The sequence below is a fragment of the Thermobia domestica genome, chromosome 2, assembly GCF_964235325.1.
Source record: "Thermobia domestica chromosome 2, izTheDome1.hap1.1, whole genome shotgun sequence".
Lineage (NCBI taxonomy): Eukaryota > Metazoa > Arthropoda > Insecta > Zygentoma > Lepismatidae > Thermobia > Thermobia domestica.
This window is the reverse complement of record NC_137455.1, coordinates 381173849-381189524: the sequence shown is the minus strand read 5'-3', so window position 1 is coordinate 381189524 and position 15676 is coordinate 381173849. Positions and strand designations below refer to the sequence as shown.

The following is a 15676-nucleotide window of genomic DNA, read 5'->3' as shown; positions in this document are numbered from 1 at the left end:
GACGAATAGACAGACTCATCCCTATTTGTGCGATGCTAGTAAAGTGAAACAATAACAGTTGGTGCCTATAGATTAGAACAAGCACTCCATAAAATTAATTTAAACTTACATAACAGATGGAATTCGTCTTTATATGTACATAGAAATTCGGATAAACATCAGTACAGTATATGATAGTAGATGTGAAATGTACCTGTATATTTTTAACTGAGACGTAGGCCTATTTAAGAGGCCCAATCACAGCGAAATTAAAATACTGCTAATTTTGCATTAATATGTGATATCTTCAAATATAAAACTTAATCGAAAAATGGAACAAGAGCGCGCTAGACAATGTTATTTTGAATGAGATACCGTTATCACGACTCATTTTCGATTTCCAACAATTTAGAAAATCGGTATTTATTTTCGCGTTTCTCAATGGCTGCAAACGGAAAGCTACTAGGTGACTCGTGATAACGGTACATCATGCAAAATAATACTGGCTAGAGTGCTCTTGTTCCACATTTCGATTATCTTTTATCTATTTGAAAATATCACATAATTAGTGTAAAATTAGCGGTGTTTTAATTTCGCAGTGATTAGGACTCTTATTCAAATTTGCTGTGTAAAATATTAACTAAATTCAGTGTAGGTAAAATTAGAAGAGAAGAAATTAAGGTGTAGGCCTACATCAAGTAAAATTTTAATTTGTTGTGCAAATCAATTTTTTACTATAGTTGTAAACAGTTTTTCAACTGGCCTACTATTGACAAAATGACGTTGCTGTACAGGAAAGTCACGCACTTTTGCTAGCGAATGCAGATCTTTCTAACATTTTTGCTAACCTAAAAATTTACATTACTGGTACAGTGACAAATTCAAACTTACAATTATATATAAGTATTTTAGTAGAATATTACCATAGTTCCCCCTCCATAAAAATGTAACTAAAAACCTGTATAATAGTTTTCGAGACACAAAATAAACTACACCATTATTTTTTGTTTATTTTCGTAAAAGCATGATAAAATTCCAAACAGAAAGTGAGAATTGCAATACTGTATTTTGCACAGAATTGTACGTTGATTTTCCAATTGTGATTGACTTTCCTTTTAAAATAACACCAAAGAAATATTTGTAAAAGTTACACAGATTTTCAGTTTTCGTTTTCGTTTTGTAATATGCATTTTTAGAACCAGTAATAGGGTTTAACATTCTAATGCAGTTAAGTTTTAATTGGTAACATAAGGTCAGCATTTTGGACCTTCCAGACCGGATTTTCGTACCTCTTAATTCACATAGCTTCATAATACAGAACTAACCGAAAACTCTCTACATATACAAAGAACTGAACATGGGCTCATGTGCAGTTAAGGGTAACTTTGTAAATACACAAACTTACTCACACTAATTTCAAGAGCCTAAAAGTAAGTACTGATTTCTCTCACGTCGAAAAACAAAGATCAGATTTCAACTGACATAATAAACTTAAATAAAATTTGTTACTAGACAAAATGATACCGAATTAGGTCAAACAAATTTAAAAACCGATGTAACGTTTAGAAACCAAAACAAACCTCATCCATGGAATCTAGATAATGCAAAATTTTCGTAAATTTAGCAGCGAAAAAGCAACATTTATAATGGAAATACAAAAATTCAGATTGAAGTACTTTCTCCAATACAAATAAACGAAAAGAACAGTATAATTTGTGGCCACTTACATGAAATGATTTTTAATGCAGAAATCAAAACCATCTTGGAAGTGTTTGCATCCGCCTCCTGGCGAAGCGCAACCTCGCGGCACGGAAAGGCGGTCGCCACAGCATGCCAGATGGTGATTGTCCAATGGCGCGGAGTTTCCATCAACCAAGAGGCGGTTCTTATTACACCCGAACAGCAATGGCGCTATCAACACGAAGTTCGTTGTAGGAAGTTCAATAAAAGTGAATTTTTTTTTAAAGTAGTAATTTGTACTGGTTTTATTACACTTTATTGGCCATATTATGTTGCTGTATTGTATCCAACGATTATACATACTACATTTTTTTTCAAGATCAACTGCTGCTATTTATGTAATAAAGTTATTTCTGTTATTGCATCCATGTTCAAATATAAAACTTGAATCTGTTTGTTGCTCACTGCCTAGTGGCTGGAAGATTCAATCAACAAACAAAATTCATTAATTTTTATACGAATATTATTGCTTTTATGTTCATGTTAGTATGTAAGTACAGTGCCTACTGGCCGGTTAAGTCTATTATCTATTTCAGCTGGGCAGGCAGGCTTTTGCAGTAAATTTTTGATTTCAGTGTCACTTTTAACGGGATATAATAATAATAATAATAATAATAATAATAATAATAATAATAATAATAATAATAATAATAATAAGTACTTGTATCTGGTGAAGATAATTAGAAAACGAAATGCTTTCTTTCATTTCATAAATAAAATCTTCATGATTTTAAAATTTTAGCCTAAGCTGCAATTACTGTGTTATGAGTTTTGTTAATAGTAACGATATATAATGATGTTATGTTCATTAAATTGCTGTAACATGCATCTTGCAATTTTCGTAATATTAGTGCTATTAATTATGCAATAAACATGATCATAATATCAACAAGTAAAAGTGGGGTCCTAAATAGAAAAAAATCATTCTTCAGATAAATTAATAATTTCACAGTGAAATAGTATATGAAAATATGAAAAAAAAACTAGTTTATTGTGGAGTTAAAAACCAATCAATGTTACATAATGAACATCTAGCTAATTATATTAGTATAAAACGTAATTGTGGTTTTTCGTAATGACAAAAAATCTATTATATAAGCCTATAAAAATAAAAGTACCGAAGTGTGTTATTCTTTAAAAGAAAATTCATAGGCTACAATATTTGTGTGATCGCAACAAAACATTCCGGTTAATCGGAACGTAAAAGTTACCCTAGACAAAAATAACTTTTTAAAGAAAGTAATTAACAAATGAATATAATAACCTATAATTCTAAAAAGAAACTAATTTATAAGTATTATAATTTATAAGTAATATTCAAAACATAGGTGAAGTATAAGTTATTAATTATTTTCTTTTTGGTATAGATTTCTTTAATTCCTCTTGAAAATTTTTACCAGCTTATGTTCATATCCTTAGATTGAAAGTGTAAACCTGTAATAAAGCAGCTTATGCGATAAAGACTCTTTACCAAAAATAAATAAATAAATAAATAATGTATGAATGTCAGTAAAGAAAATAATATTTTAAAAAAATACAATTTAGCTTTCCCAAATGTCTATTTAACCGTTTAGATTCAACTGCAATCCGTATAGATTATTTATCTTTAAAACTAATAATAATAATAATAATAATAATAATAATAATAATAATAATAATAATAATAATAATAATAATAATAATAATAATAATAAACTAAAATTATCAAATAAAATGAATGAAACAATATTAACATAAAAAATAATTTCTTTTGAAATATATAAATAATAATAAAAAACAATGCGTAAGTTTCAGTCCTTGGTTGGACTACTTGGTGTTTCAATTCCACGGAGAACTGTAAGCCCACGATTCATATAAATTAGACCTAGCATCGGTATAGAAAAGGAACGTAAAACTCCCCAATAATTTTGTATATATTTTATATCAGTCTATCTATTTATCTATATCTATATAATTCAGCATTCAGTATACAGTTTTTACTTATTAAATTGTCTAAAACAGAACAATAAATTTTAAATTACAAAAAAAAAAATCAATAATAAATACCACTACTACTAGTGCCGTATTACTACTATTTGAAACAACACCAATAATTATAATAATAGAAGTTAATGGATTAATACATTTTTAAATAAATAAATACGCCCATTACTTAAAAATGAAGTACTTGAAAAATTCATGAAATAAAAATAAAAAAAAATAAAAAATAAAAAACTTTAGTGGCTATAGACATAAAAGTTTAAAACTTCCTCGAATTCTTTTTCATGGCATGAGATAAATCTCACCTATGATTTCTGCTCAATCCGAAACTTTACTTTTTTCTCAAAAATTGTAAATTACTGAAGAATATTACATTTAATAGTATGGGTATATATACTACTACTAGTACAACAACAACAACAACTACTACTACTACTGCTACTACTACTACTACTACTACTACTACTACTACTACTACTACTACTAATAATAATAATAATAATAATAATAATAATAATAATAATAATAATAATAATAATAATAATAATAATAAATCAGAAATTTCATTATCATATTATCTTTGTTTCAATAAAAGAGTGCATAAATTCTGAGAACTCGAAACAGCTTATGCCTATATTCACACAGGAGAGTAAATAATAACCAACCATACATATGAATATTCTTAACATGTAAATTCTAATAACCATCTTAGTTTTCCGAATGCAAATTTTATTCTTTTCTATAATTAAGAAAAAAAACTTTTGTCTTTAAAAATATAAAGATAATATATGGCTAATTACAAATTTATTTAAATAGAACGAGCACGTCTGTCTAATGTGTATGGGATAATATAAAATTATTATTTATAGCATAAAAAAGTAATCGAGAAAATTCACGTAAGCCTAATTTCAGCCAATTAGCAATTCTGTTCTATTCACTTTATACTATATTTTGATTAATAGAAAATTCTAGATATATTTCTCTTAAATTATTATACGAATAATCCTTAATTTTCTTTTCTAAATCACTAAGAATATAAAGATCCATGCTAGAACATGAATATCGCAAAAGAAATGATGCTATTTCAACTGCGTACAAAACACGCACAAGTTTATCCTCGAAGACCGGTAAGATCGTAGGGCCTATGCCAGACGCTCGGTGTGTATCAAGGACAAAAAGCCTTCGCCGGCGCTATTTCTCTTCTGGTCTTTGGGTTACAGTTTAATACTTAGTTTTACATCAGTTTCAAATAATTATTTCATATTGTTCAACACACAGATTTTTGAAAATTAATTTTCAAGAAGAATTGAATTTGTCAGTACTACGGCAGGTTACACATAGAAGGAGATATTTGGAGCCAAACTCCCCGAAGTTCTTAAGTTTACGCTAGTCAAAATTATAATGTTCAAATCAAAATTGTAATTGTAATTTAAATCATGTTCAAATCCTTGAAATATTTACTTATTTTTTTTAAAGATAAATCCCTACTTTGTACCGATTTTTTCTAAGTACAGCTTTGTGTTAGGGATACCAAAGTTTTACATCTCTACAAATAAAACGGTATTACCAATAATAATAATAATAATAATAATAATAATAATAATAATAATAATAATAATAATAATAATAATAATAATAATAATAATAATAATAATAATAATTTAAAGAAATAAGATAACTATTTGTTATTTATTACGTATCACAAGTTAAAGGGAGCGGATTTGAACCCTAGATTTCCTTATTTGCGTCCAAACCTTCACAAGTTACACCAAACAAGTTTATAATATTATTTTGAATGGTCTTGCTATGCAGGTATAATAAACTAGTTCATTTGAATAGAATGCATTTGTTTATCTATTGTATCTTTACACTGTGTTCATTTAACAGTCACAAATCTATAACTAAGCATGTTTTATTTATTTATTTATTTATTTATTTATTCTTTGTTTTAGACTTGGAAATGAACTAGGGACGTCCAACATACCCTAACAACGATTTGAAATAATGACGCCAAGGTAAGTGTTAATTAAATGTAATTTTTCCCTGTTTTTTATATGCAAATGTTGTATAGAACATGTAATGTATAATGTTGTAAAATATTTAATTCTGGTACTGTACAAGATAATTAATAGTTGTTATTCAGTAAGTTGTTATTCAGTAATTTGATAACGAAACAATCTTCGTAAACAGAGATGATTTTTGAAGATTTGCTCCGGAGAGGACTTTCAATACAAGAGTGAGGAGGGAGAGTTGAAAAATAGTACAGTGAATATATTCTTAAGAGTCTTCATCCCGGCGAAATTAAAATACCGCTAATTTTACAGTAATTATGTGATATCTTCAAATAGATAAAAGATAATCGAAATGTGGAACAAGAGCGCCCTAGACCATATTATTTTACATGAGAAACAGTTATCACGACTCACTTATCTGCCTTCGATTTCGAGCCATTTTGAAAATCGGCATTTCTTTTCGCGTTTCTAAACAACTGAAAACGGAAAGTCACTAGGTGACTTGTGATAACGGTACCTCACGCAAAATAATATTGTCTAGGGCACTCTTGTTCCATATTTCAATTATCTTTTATCTATTTGAAGATATCACATAATTACTGTAAAATTAGCGGTACTTTAATTTCGCCGGGATGAAGACTCTTAAGCAGCGTCAATAGAAACTTCGGTCTATGATAGCAGTAATTTCTCACTTGTGTAACATATAGCTTGTTCTCTAGGATTCTCTATTTCCCCAATCTCCTCTCTGGAACCACAGAGTCTGCACTGCACACCTCTTATTGTTGCCACTGGAGAAGAGTACAGTGTTCAATATTTTGAAACACGACTGTACTAATATCAATACTAAAACTGCAATAGCAAAATAATAATTTCTAAAAATGAAGCGTTTTCGACATATGGGCCTCAAAGCACAAAATAAATTACAGTATTTTCATGGATAAAAGGTACCTTGAATGGTCAATAATGTTCTTTTTCACATATATCGGGAGCAACGTAGCTTAAATATGTTACCGGTATTAGTATGCCCTCAGTGTGCGGTTAATTCGTATATTGACAAATAACCTTTCAAGTAATAAAGGATGTATTGAACAAGAAAAATGATTTAAAAAATAACAAAGAAAGGTGTGTGTTAATTTCATGTTAAAATTCTCACTTTCCACTCCGTAGGCGATATATTGCGCTGTATGCGGGCAAAACTAACGGTACCTATCCTAATCTTACCAGTATTGAGGTCCCTATGCGGTCAACGCACAGAATAACGCAACGTGCAGTTTAAAAGTAAAATAATTTTCATGCTCTGTGTGAATGTATTTGCTTTTTTAACAAACGTTAACATTGTATGTTAAAAAAAAATCTTGGTAAATGTTAAAACTTAAATGAATTGTTAAAATCTCTGTGATAAGTTATTTGATATCGTAGATTTCGTGTTTCTACAAGTAATTCGTCAATTACTCTTTGAACAAATGCTGACTTACTTTATTCGTCAATTACTCTTTGAACAAATGCTGACTTACTTTAAATCAATTACATATTTCTGTGACATACTTTTTTTTTTAATTACAGCAGAACCTAAAATAATATATTGCAACACACTTTTAAAAAAAATACAGCAGAACCTAAAATAGTATATTGCAATACACTATATTTTCAAAATAGAATTCTGCAAAATTCACGTTATTTTCAAAGATTTATTTCAATATTAAGATATATCGTATTATCTAGAAATAAATTATATTAGCTACCAAATTGAACATATCTTAAATAAAGCATGATTCCAGTAACTGCTGTACTGTAATGCGTTGTAATTACAGTCTTTAGTAGAATATTTTATTTAAAAGAAATTATTTCCCATCAGAGTGTATTAACAAAAAGTGGGGGAAGGGCAAGTGAACTGTGCTTTTTTTTTTTTTTAAAAAAAAAAAGTTACATTTTAAATTTGTAAAGTTATTGTTAATTTAAAATGTTTACCGTATTCGTCATCATGTGTTGTACATATTCTAGTCACGGCCGGATTAAGGGGAAGGGCTTATGGGGGCTACAGCCCCGGGTTTGCAGGTGAACAAGGGTCTCGACTCTGATCAAAACCTTAACTGACTATCTGAAAAGACTCATGAAGATACAATCATCATCATAAAATAAAATATGGCCAGAAACATGAAATATATTCCCTCAACTTTCCTACTTTACTTTCACAGAAATGCAAGTGAAGTCAGCAGGGATAACTTTTTTCTTGCCCTAAGCCTCCAGATGAATTAACCCGGCCCTGATTCTAATTTTTTGATTTGTTCGCTATTACTTTTTTTAAAAACCAAACCTGAAAAATAGGTTATATTGTTCAAATTCTGAAAGACAGGATTGCTAGGATTTTGAGTACTCTAATGTAGATCAGGAATTGTTCCAATAAAATGTTACATCATTTTATACCGAATGAAGTGACAAGCATTTGTTGTTTGTGAAAAATATACAGAATACGCCTTATGTAATGATTATTGTTAAAATGATACATGAGTCGTGCTGTAAAAATATTGTTGTTAAAGTACAAAATACATTGGTACTTTCGTTGTCATAAAAGAATTGTTAAAAATTACATATTATAATTGACAACAGAAGTAGAATTATGATTGATATTGCATCAAAATAACGAGCATGATGACGAGGAGAAATTATTGTTACTTTCAATAACAAATAATTCTTAATGTATTCTGTTTTACATTTAACAATGTAATGTTAAAAATATTGCCAGCGATTCTTTGTTAATGAATTTTAAAAATCTCAGAAGAGCGGAAAGTTGGAAATTGCAACTTTACTAAGTTCCTTGTTGAACTGTTACTCTCAATAACAAGTAACCCTTATTGTACTCCGTTTTATGTTTAACAACGTGATGTTAAAAATATTGCCAGTGATTCTTTGTAATTTAAGTAAAAAATCTCAGAGAACCGGGAACTTGGAAAACTGCAACCTTACTAAATTCCTTGTTGAACTGGAATAACAAGGGACACAGGTGACACACGCTCAATACTTCTTACATTGTGTGAAGCCAAGGCTTCTACACTATCTCCTGTATGTATCGCTCTCTCTTGTCTGTCTTCCACACACATGTGCATATACTGTTGTTTGTTGTGTCGTGACACAATAGCATGCCGGATATACGCTATGAATATGCGTCGCACATGACGCTGAGCACGCGAACAAGCGTGTTGCAGCATATCAAAAACTTTTCTTTTTATAAGCTTTTTAACAATTACGAGGCATATAATTAAAAATTCATGAAACGACCGTAAATCACATCAAATTCATCACACAAACACAATAAGTAGCATTTATCAAAATAGCAAATCACACTACAAGAATATCATCAAAGTCATTGAATATGTAATTAAAGTACCGGTGTAATATCATGACGAGTCTTGTCTTGTCACCAACAGTCGATTTCATCAACAGCAATTTTTGTTGTGACATACTTAATCCCTATGTATCAAGTGTCATTTCATTCTTTCATTATCCAATTAAATGTTGTTAATGTGGTGATAATGAATTCTTAATACGAGAACAGTGGGCAAATAAAGATTCTACACTGTACTGTACAGTTGGACCTCGATACCTCGAACCTCAATAACTCGAATTCTTGATAACTCGATTTTTACACATTTCCTTGAACTCTCGATAATATTCAATGTTAAAATAACCCCTATACAGTAAGTCGAATGTTTAAAAAATTCATGATCATGTTTAAAAAATCTCGGTAACTTGAACTTTCGTATCTGTGAATCTCTACAAGTCGAAGTTTACTTCTATAAGTCGATTTTGTCTTGAACTGACCTCCATAACTCGAAGCTATATAGCTCTATGCTTTTACGTAATTGTTATTGTTACTAGTACTATCATTGTTGCTAATGTGTATTGTAATTGTATTTTATTCATGTCTAGACATTAAAGATGTCCCTCAAAGACAATACAACAGTTATCTTATTTAATTTAAGGAATCTTCACAACTTCAAGTTCTCCGAGTTAAAGAGGTTATAGTCACTTTTAACGAGAAATGCGGAACCTCGATATCTCGAATTTTTGTTGTGGCCACCATGATTACTTGAACCTTTATTCCTGAAAAGAAACTCGGTAACTTGAATTTGTGTTTATTTCTTTCGTCTTCGAGTTATCGTAGTCTCACTGTATATTAATTATTGATATTAATTGTGTCTGCACGTTATTGTTTATTAAGGTTGTTCACTAAGAATTTCACTCCACTTTTTTTTATTATTATTATTTTAGTTGATGATACACGACACGAAAAGATCTTGGCAACTATTCTTGTTCATATAATAGCATTTGCAAATACTATCTCCTCCTTGACAACAATTCTTGATCATAAAATAGCATTTGTAAATACTATCTCCTTGAAAACAATTCTTGTTCATATATTGCAAATATTATTTCCTCACTTTCTACATTTTTGTATATTTTTCATAAAATTATTCACTCAAAAAATAAGTAAGGAATGAGCTTAGCAAAAAGTTTAAAATTTAACATTTAAGCTTAAAATTTTACAATATAGATGGCCTTCTACTGTCATTTTTAGCGGAGATTTGCCACTTCCTTCTGGCTGGAAGTAAACGAGAGTAGACCATTTCCTATCGGAAAGTGGAGGAGCAAGATTTTCAGACCAGTATCTGTAAACCTGACATTTTTTTTTCGAATTACAAAGTATAATGGAGATTGTAATACAACAAAACAACGTTCAGTAAAAAAAAAAAAAAAAGGCAGAGAAAGTTGGCTCAGGTCATTATTTAAGTTTATCAATACATTTATGATATTTTTGAACGATTTTGAATAGAAATTTAGTTTTAAAACAAAGAATAAAAAATAAAATAAGTTTTCAAATATCTTGCTTCTCTGGCACGTGAAAAAATAATGAAAAAATACGTGAAAAACAATGAAATAATTTTAAAAAATAGTATTTTGTTGTAATGTACAGTGTGTTTCTTTCCGCTTGAGGTCGAAAGCGCGGTGCATTACTTTAATTGACTAATTACTTTAGTTTAGCCAGTGGCGGAAGTATCCCTAGGTCTCCAGTTTTTAGAGTGATAAAAATAATTGAAGCTATTTTTATATAGTTTTGAAAGTTTATACTAAGCGTTGCCTTCTATTCTTCATTGGAAAACCATTGAGACATTAAATATATATTCAGTTGCAATTTTTCTGTTACACAATGTGAAAACCATACTTGATGTCCATAATGTAAAATAACACTTAGTCGTAATATCCATCGGGAGAGAGTTAAGTTGGTAACTTCTGCAGGACCAATGAAAAATTGTAAACTCACGATATACCTATCGTAGTCTGGGTTCTGGCTGCCCTCTCCCCCAGTTTTTAATTTCTAAATCCGCCACTGAGCTTAGCAAAACATAACATTAAAACTGGAATACATAAAATGTATTCCTTAATTTAAAAAAAAATAAAAGTTAATGAATTAATAAACTTTAATAGTCTATCTTTTTTATTCTATTGGCAGTTAATATATATACATTGTAACAATGCCTGCACTAAAATTAAAAGTTAATGAATTAATAAACTTTAATAGTCTATCTTTTTTATTCTATTGGCAGTTAATATATATATACATTGTAACAATGCCTGCACTAAATCTACATTCAGAATTAATAAGCACATGAGCATTGCATTCGAAAGTACAGTAACAGCACTTGAATCATTACGGAGCGTATAGTATCTCTCATTAACTACTTTGATCAGGGGCTGGGAATATACAATTTTCCGATCAGTGCATCAGGATTCTTTTTCGATAATATATATATATTTTTTAAAGACTAGAGTAGAGATTCTGGTAACCTAAACGCCGCATCACGGCAAAATTAAAATACCGCTAATTTAACAGTAATTATGTGATATTTTCAAATAGATAAAAGATAATCGAAATGTGGAACAAGAGCTCACGAGACAATATTATTTTACATGAGATACCATTATCACGACTCACGTATAAAAAAAAAAAAAAAAAAAAAACTGCTTTCGATTTCCAGCCATTTAGAAAATCGGCATTTATTTTCGCATTTATAAATGCCTGCAAACGGGAAGCTATACTAAGTGACTCGTGATAATGGTACCTCATGCAAAATAATATTGTCTAGCGCGCTCTTGTTCCACATTTCGATTCCTTTATCTATTTGAAGATATCATATAATTATCTTCATCTGAATTAATGAAAATCTGTAATTTATCTTACGTAATTAATTAATGTCTATAATCTTCTGTTCTTTTTGTTAATGAAAATAAATAAAGGCAGGCAGAATTTTTTTCAGTGAAAATATAAAAGACAGGAGATCTTAAACAACAGCAGAATATTATACGAAATATTATTAAATTAAATAAGCCGTATAATTATTAATTCAATTATTGTTGCTAATTAATTTAATCTAAAATAATGGCAAAAAGTACGATAATTTAATTTAGCTTAGCTTAGTTACGGTTAATTACAGTGGCGGATCTAGCCCGGGGCCGGGGGCGCCTAGGTCTCCCACTTTTTAGTGATAAAAATAATTTAAGCCATTATGTATATTTATTTGAAAGTTTACAGTAAACTCATGACATACCTATGTATCTTTGTCTGGGTTCTGACAAGCCTCCCTCAGTTTTTACCTTGTAGATCCGCCTCTGGGTAATTAAGATTAAGCCTTGATTAGCCTATTTTTTTTTTAATATATAGTTTTCGAAAACACTGCTTTTACAGTGACCTCACTTTTTGCCTCACACTCAACTCACACCCAAACCTAAGTTAAAAAGAATGTAATTTTTAACTCATGTACGACTTTCAATGCATGAGCAATGGTTTTATTCCCCCAAAAGAACTTATTCATGACCTCCACTAAGTAACTTATTCATGACCTAATTCGTACAAACACGAATTTCAATGGAATTCAGTCAATTTTGGTTCTTTCATAGACATTTTTATTCGCGAAAAATTTAACTTAAAAAGTATCAGTTTTTGTCAAGCATACAGCAAACCTGCATTATATTTACTTTTAACCTACTATATTACTAACATGCTGATCTTAATAAAATTCTGTATGTGTTTGAAAATTTATGCATTCTAATGGTGGTGTTCAGATTAATTATGTTGTAAATAAACTTATTTTTTACATACTTCCAAAGTTATTAAGTAAGAAAATTATATATTAGGTGAAAAAGGTTTTTATTTATTTATTTATTTATAGCTCCTAAAATTATCATTGGAACTCTAAGTAAATGAAATTTAATTACAGTTACTTATGGTATACCAAAAAATATTCGTTTCAGAACACAAATATTCAAGTCGTACATCTTCACACTACAATACCAAGTGTAAGTAAATATTCACTGCCTTGTAATAAAACTATCGTGGGTTTGAGTCTCAGAAAGCACTATTATGTCATTTGTACTCATATTCGACTACAATAAGAAGTATCGTAAATTTAAGATTATACACTTTTTTCTTTTCTTCTTTTCTTTCTTTTTTTGTAATATTCAAGGAAATACCAAACTGTATTAGATATTGTCATAACAGATTCAGAGTAACATACTTATATTGTACAATCACTGACAAAAGTTTTTTCCGTTTAGTAAAATTTGTTTTGCGAATAGCAGTAGTATGACTGGAAATTACAGAAAATTACATTCCTTTTTAATTAACTGAAAACTGTACTCAAATTGTCCTTCCATTCTGAAGTTATTTACGAAACAAATTTCATCACACGTAAAGAACTTTTGTCGCTGACTATACAATCTTGTTTGAAAATTGTCTTTTAAAACCCATATTCAAGCAACCATAATTTTGGCCTGAAATATATGTCCCAATTGATTTACTGTTGTTTAATTATTTCCTCTGTAGATAAGAATTAAAAAAAAAATAAAAAATAGGCAGATGGTCAGGTTTTATGGTCAATGTTGTACTTGAAAGCAAGAAAATAGTTTTGATTTTGACTAGCATTGAAATTGGTTCTTTCTTATGTAATTTCTTCAAATGACATTTGAACTAAATAGTGATTGCCAATAATTAATAAAGAATGATAAAGAGTGAATATTGGTAAATTAACGTTCCGTATTATTATTATTATTATTATTATTATTATTATTATTATTATTATTATTATTATTATTATTATTATTATTATTATTATTATTATTATTAAGCGAGAAAACATAAACTTAGTTTACTATAGTTTACATTCTAATGGCAGGCTAAAACATTTCTTACCTCACATTTCAGCATCGAGATTATGTAACATCTTTTAACGTTCTCCTTTCGAACTTAGGAGGTCCCGAGTACGAATCCTGTGGCCACCTATCTTAACTAATATTTTCAGGTCTTTTTTCAATTTAACAAGGCAGATACCGTGACGGTATCTTAAAATATACTCTAAATTTTGTTTGACTTCCTTCCCCATTTTGGTTGTTTGACTGGTTCTTAATTGTTAATTATTTCAGCGCAATGGCGTATGAAGAATTTTATCAAGGTGGGTTTAAGGATACTCAATCCCATATTCTTTCAAGACGAGCGTGATTTTCGTGTGTATACATTATATACTTACATTATATACTTATATTATATATTACATTATATACTTATTTATTAAAGTGCATGATTTTCTTTATAATATACTAGCATTTATATAATGTAAACCCCGAAACTTGACACTGATGGGTATACCACTGTTTCAGTGCAAATTAGCTGCATAGGTGTCTCTGAATGTCAGTTCCCGGAATGAATTCTACAAGAATTTTCTATTTTAACTTCTGGATACAAATTGGTACGCAATTGTACAATAACTACATTAAAGATTATTATATAAAACATATTATATATCGTGATATGTAATTATACCTAGATATGTAGTCTCTTTAATGATAACTATACTCCTGTACAGCCAAATGGTTTCCGAACTTATATTTTCTACGGAAGATCATAGATTCGATTCTCTATGATGGCAAAGGTTTCGGTATCGATCTTAATCATGAGGCAATTGATTTTAAATTTAGTACCCCTTTCAGCAGCGAGGCTATATGAGAAGCGGACAACTACATGAGCTCCCGCTAGGAATCGAATCTGGTTCTTTCGTGCCAAAGCTGTGTACGATATCTACATATCTACCAAGAAGCTCGTGAGGAGACTGAGGGCCCATTGGTCGTAAAAGGGGTCCAAAGTTAGAATGCATAGACAATTTCAACAAATATTCAAAGTATCCACCAGAAATAACCGCCATTTCGTGCTAGTATTTACACGAAAAATCATGAAAACAACCTTTCTCTCTTGTAAATTTTCCATTTTTGCCTATTTCTGTCCCCTCCCCCTCCCTGACACTAAACCACAATTAAGTTAAAAATAATTTACTGTGAGCCAATAGAACCAGAAATAATAGCATTAGGAGTTAGTGCTCTGACCACACATCATCTATCTGCAGAATCTCATCCCGATCGGAAACTTCACTGATTAAAAATAATATATTATTATTATTACTAGCAGAAGTGTCCATTTTACCCACAGACCGAACACTATGTAACCTGCAACACAGTAGAGTAGTTTGGATTATCTAACCTGAGGGATTCTGATATACTCTATAGTTTTTGAGCCTATAGAAACTGTGACTCTTTCAACCTCTTCTCGAACTAAAGTCGAAATAGGGCTTCGTATCAGTGGCGGATCTAGCGGGGCAGGAGGGCCTAACAACGGAGGTTTTGGGTGACATATTATTTATATATTTTTGAAAGTTTGACTAAGCTCATGATACAGTTATCATAGTATCGATTCTGGCTGCCCCCAGTTTTTACATTCTAGACCCACCACTGCTTCGTATGCAATTAGGTCTGGTGAAGAACTATCTGTCTTCAAAACTTGATGACTTTAGGTGGCTTCTTTCTATGGAAAAATGTGATGACAGTCAAACATATATATTAGTGAGGATTATTACTATTATTAT

At 30.0% G+C, this 15676-nt stretch overlaps 1 protein-coding gene across 1 annotated transcript in view; it reads right to left on the bottom strand.

Moving 5' to 3' along the window:
- LOC145679637 (uncharacterized) overlaps positions 1 to 15676 on the bottom strand; it is a 327953-nt gene that overhangs the window by 192764 nt on the left and 119513 nt on the right. The window contains exon 3 of the mRNA XM_081750212.1: positions 1707 to 1890. Coding sequence (XP_081606338.1) covers positions 1707 to 1890 — 184 coding nt within the window. The remainder of the gene's footprint in view (positions 1 to 1706; positions 1891 to 15676) is intronic.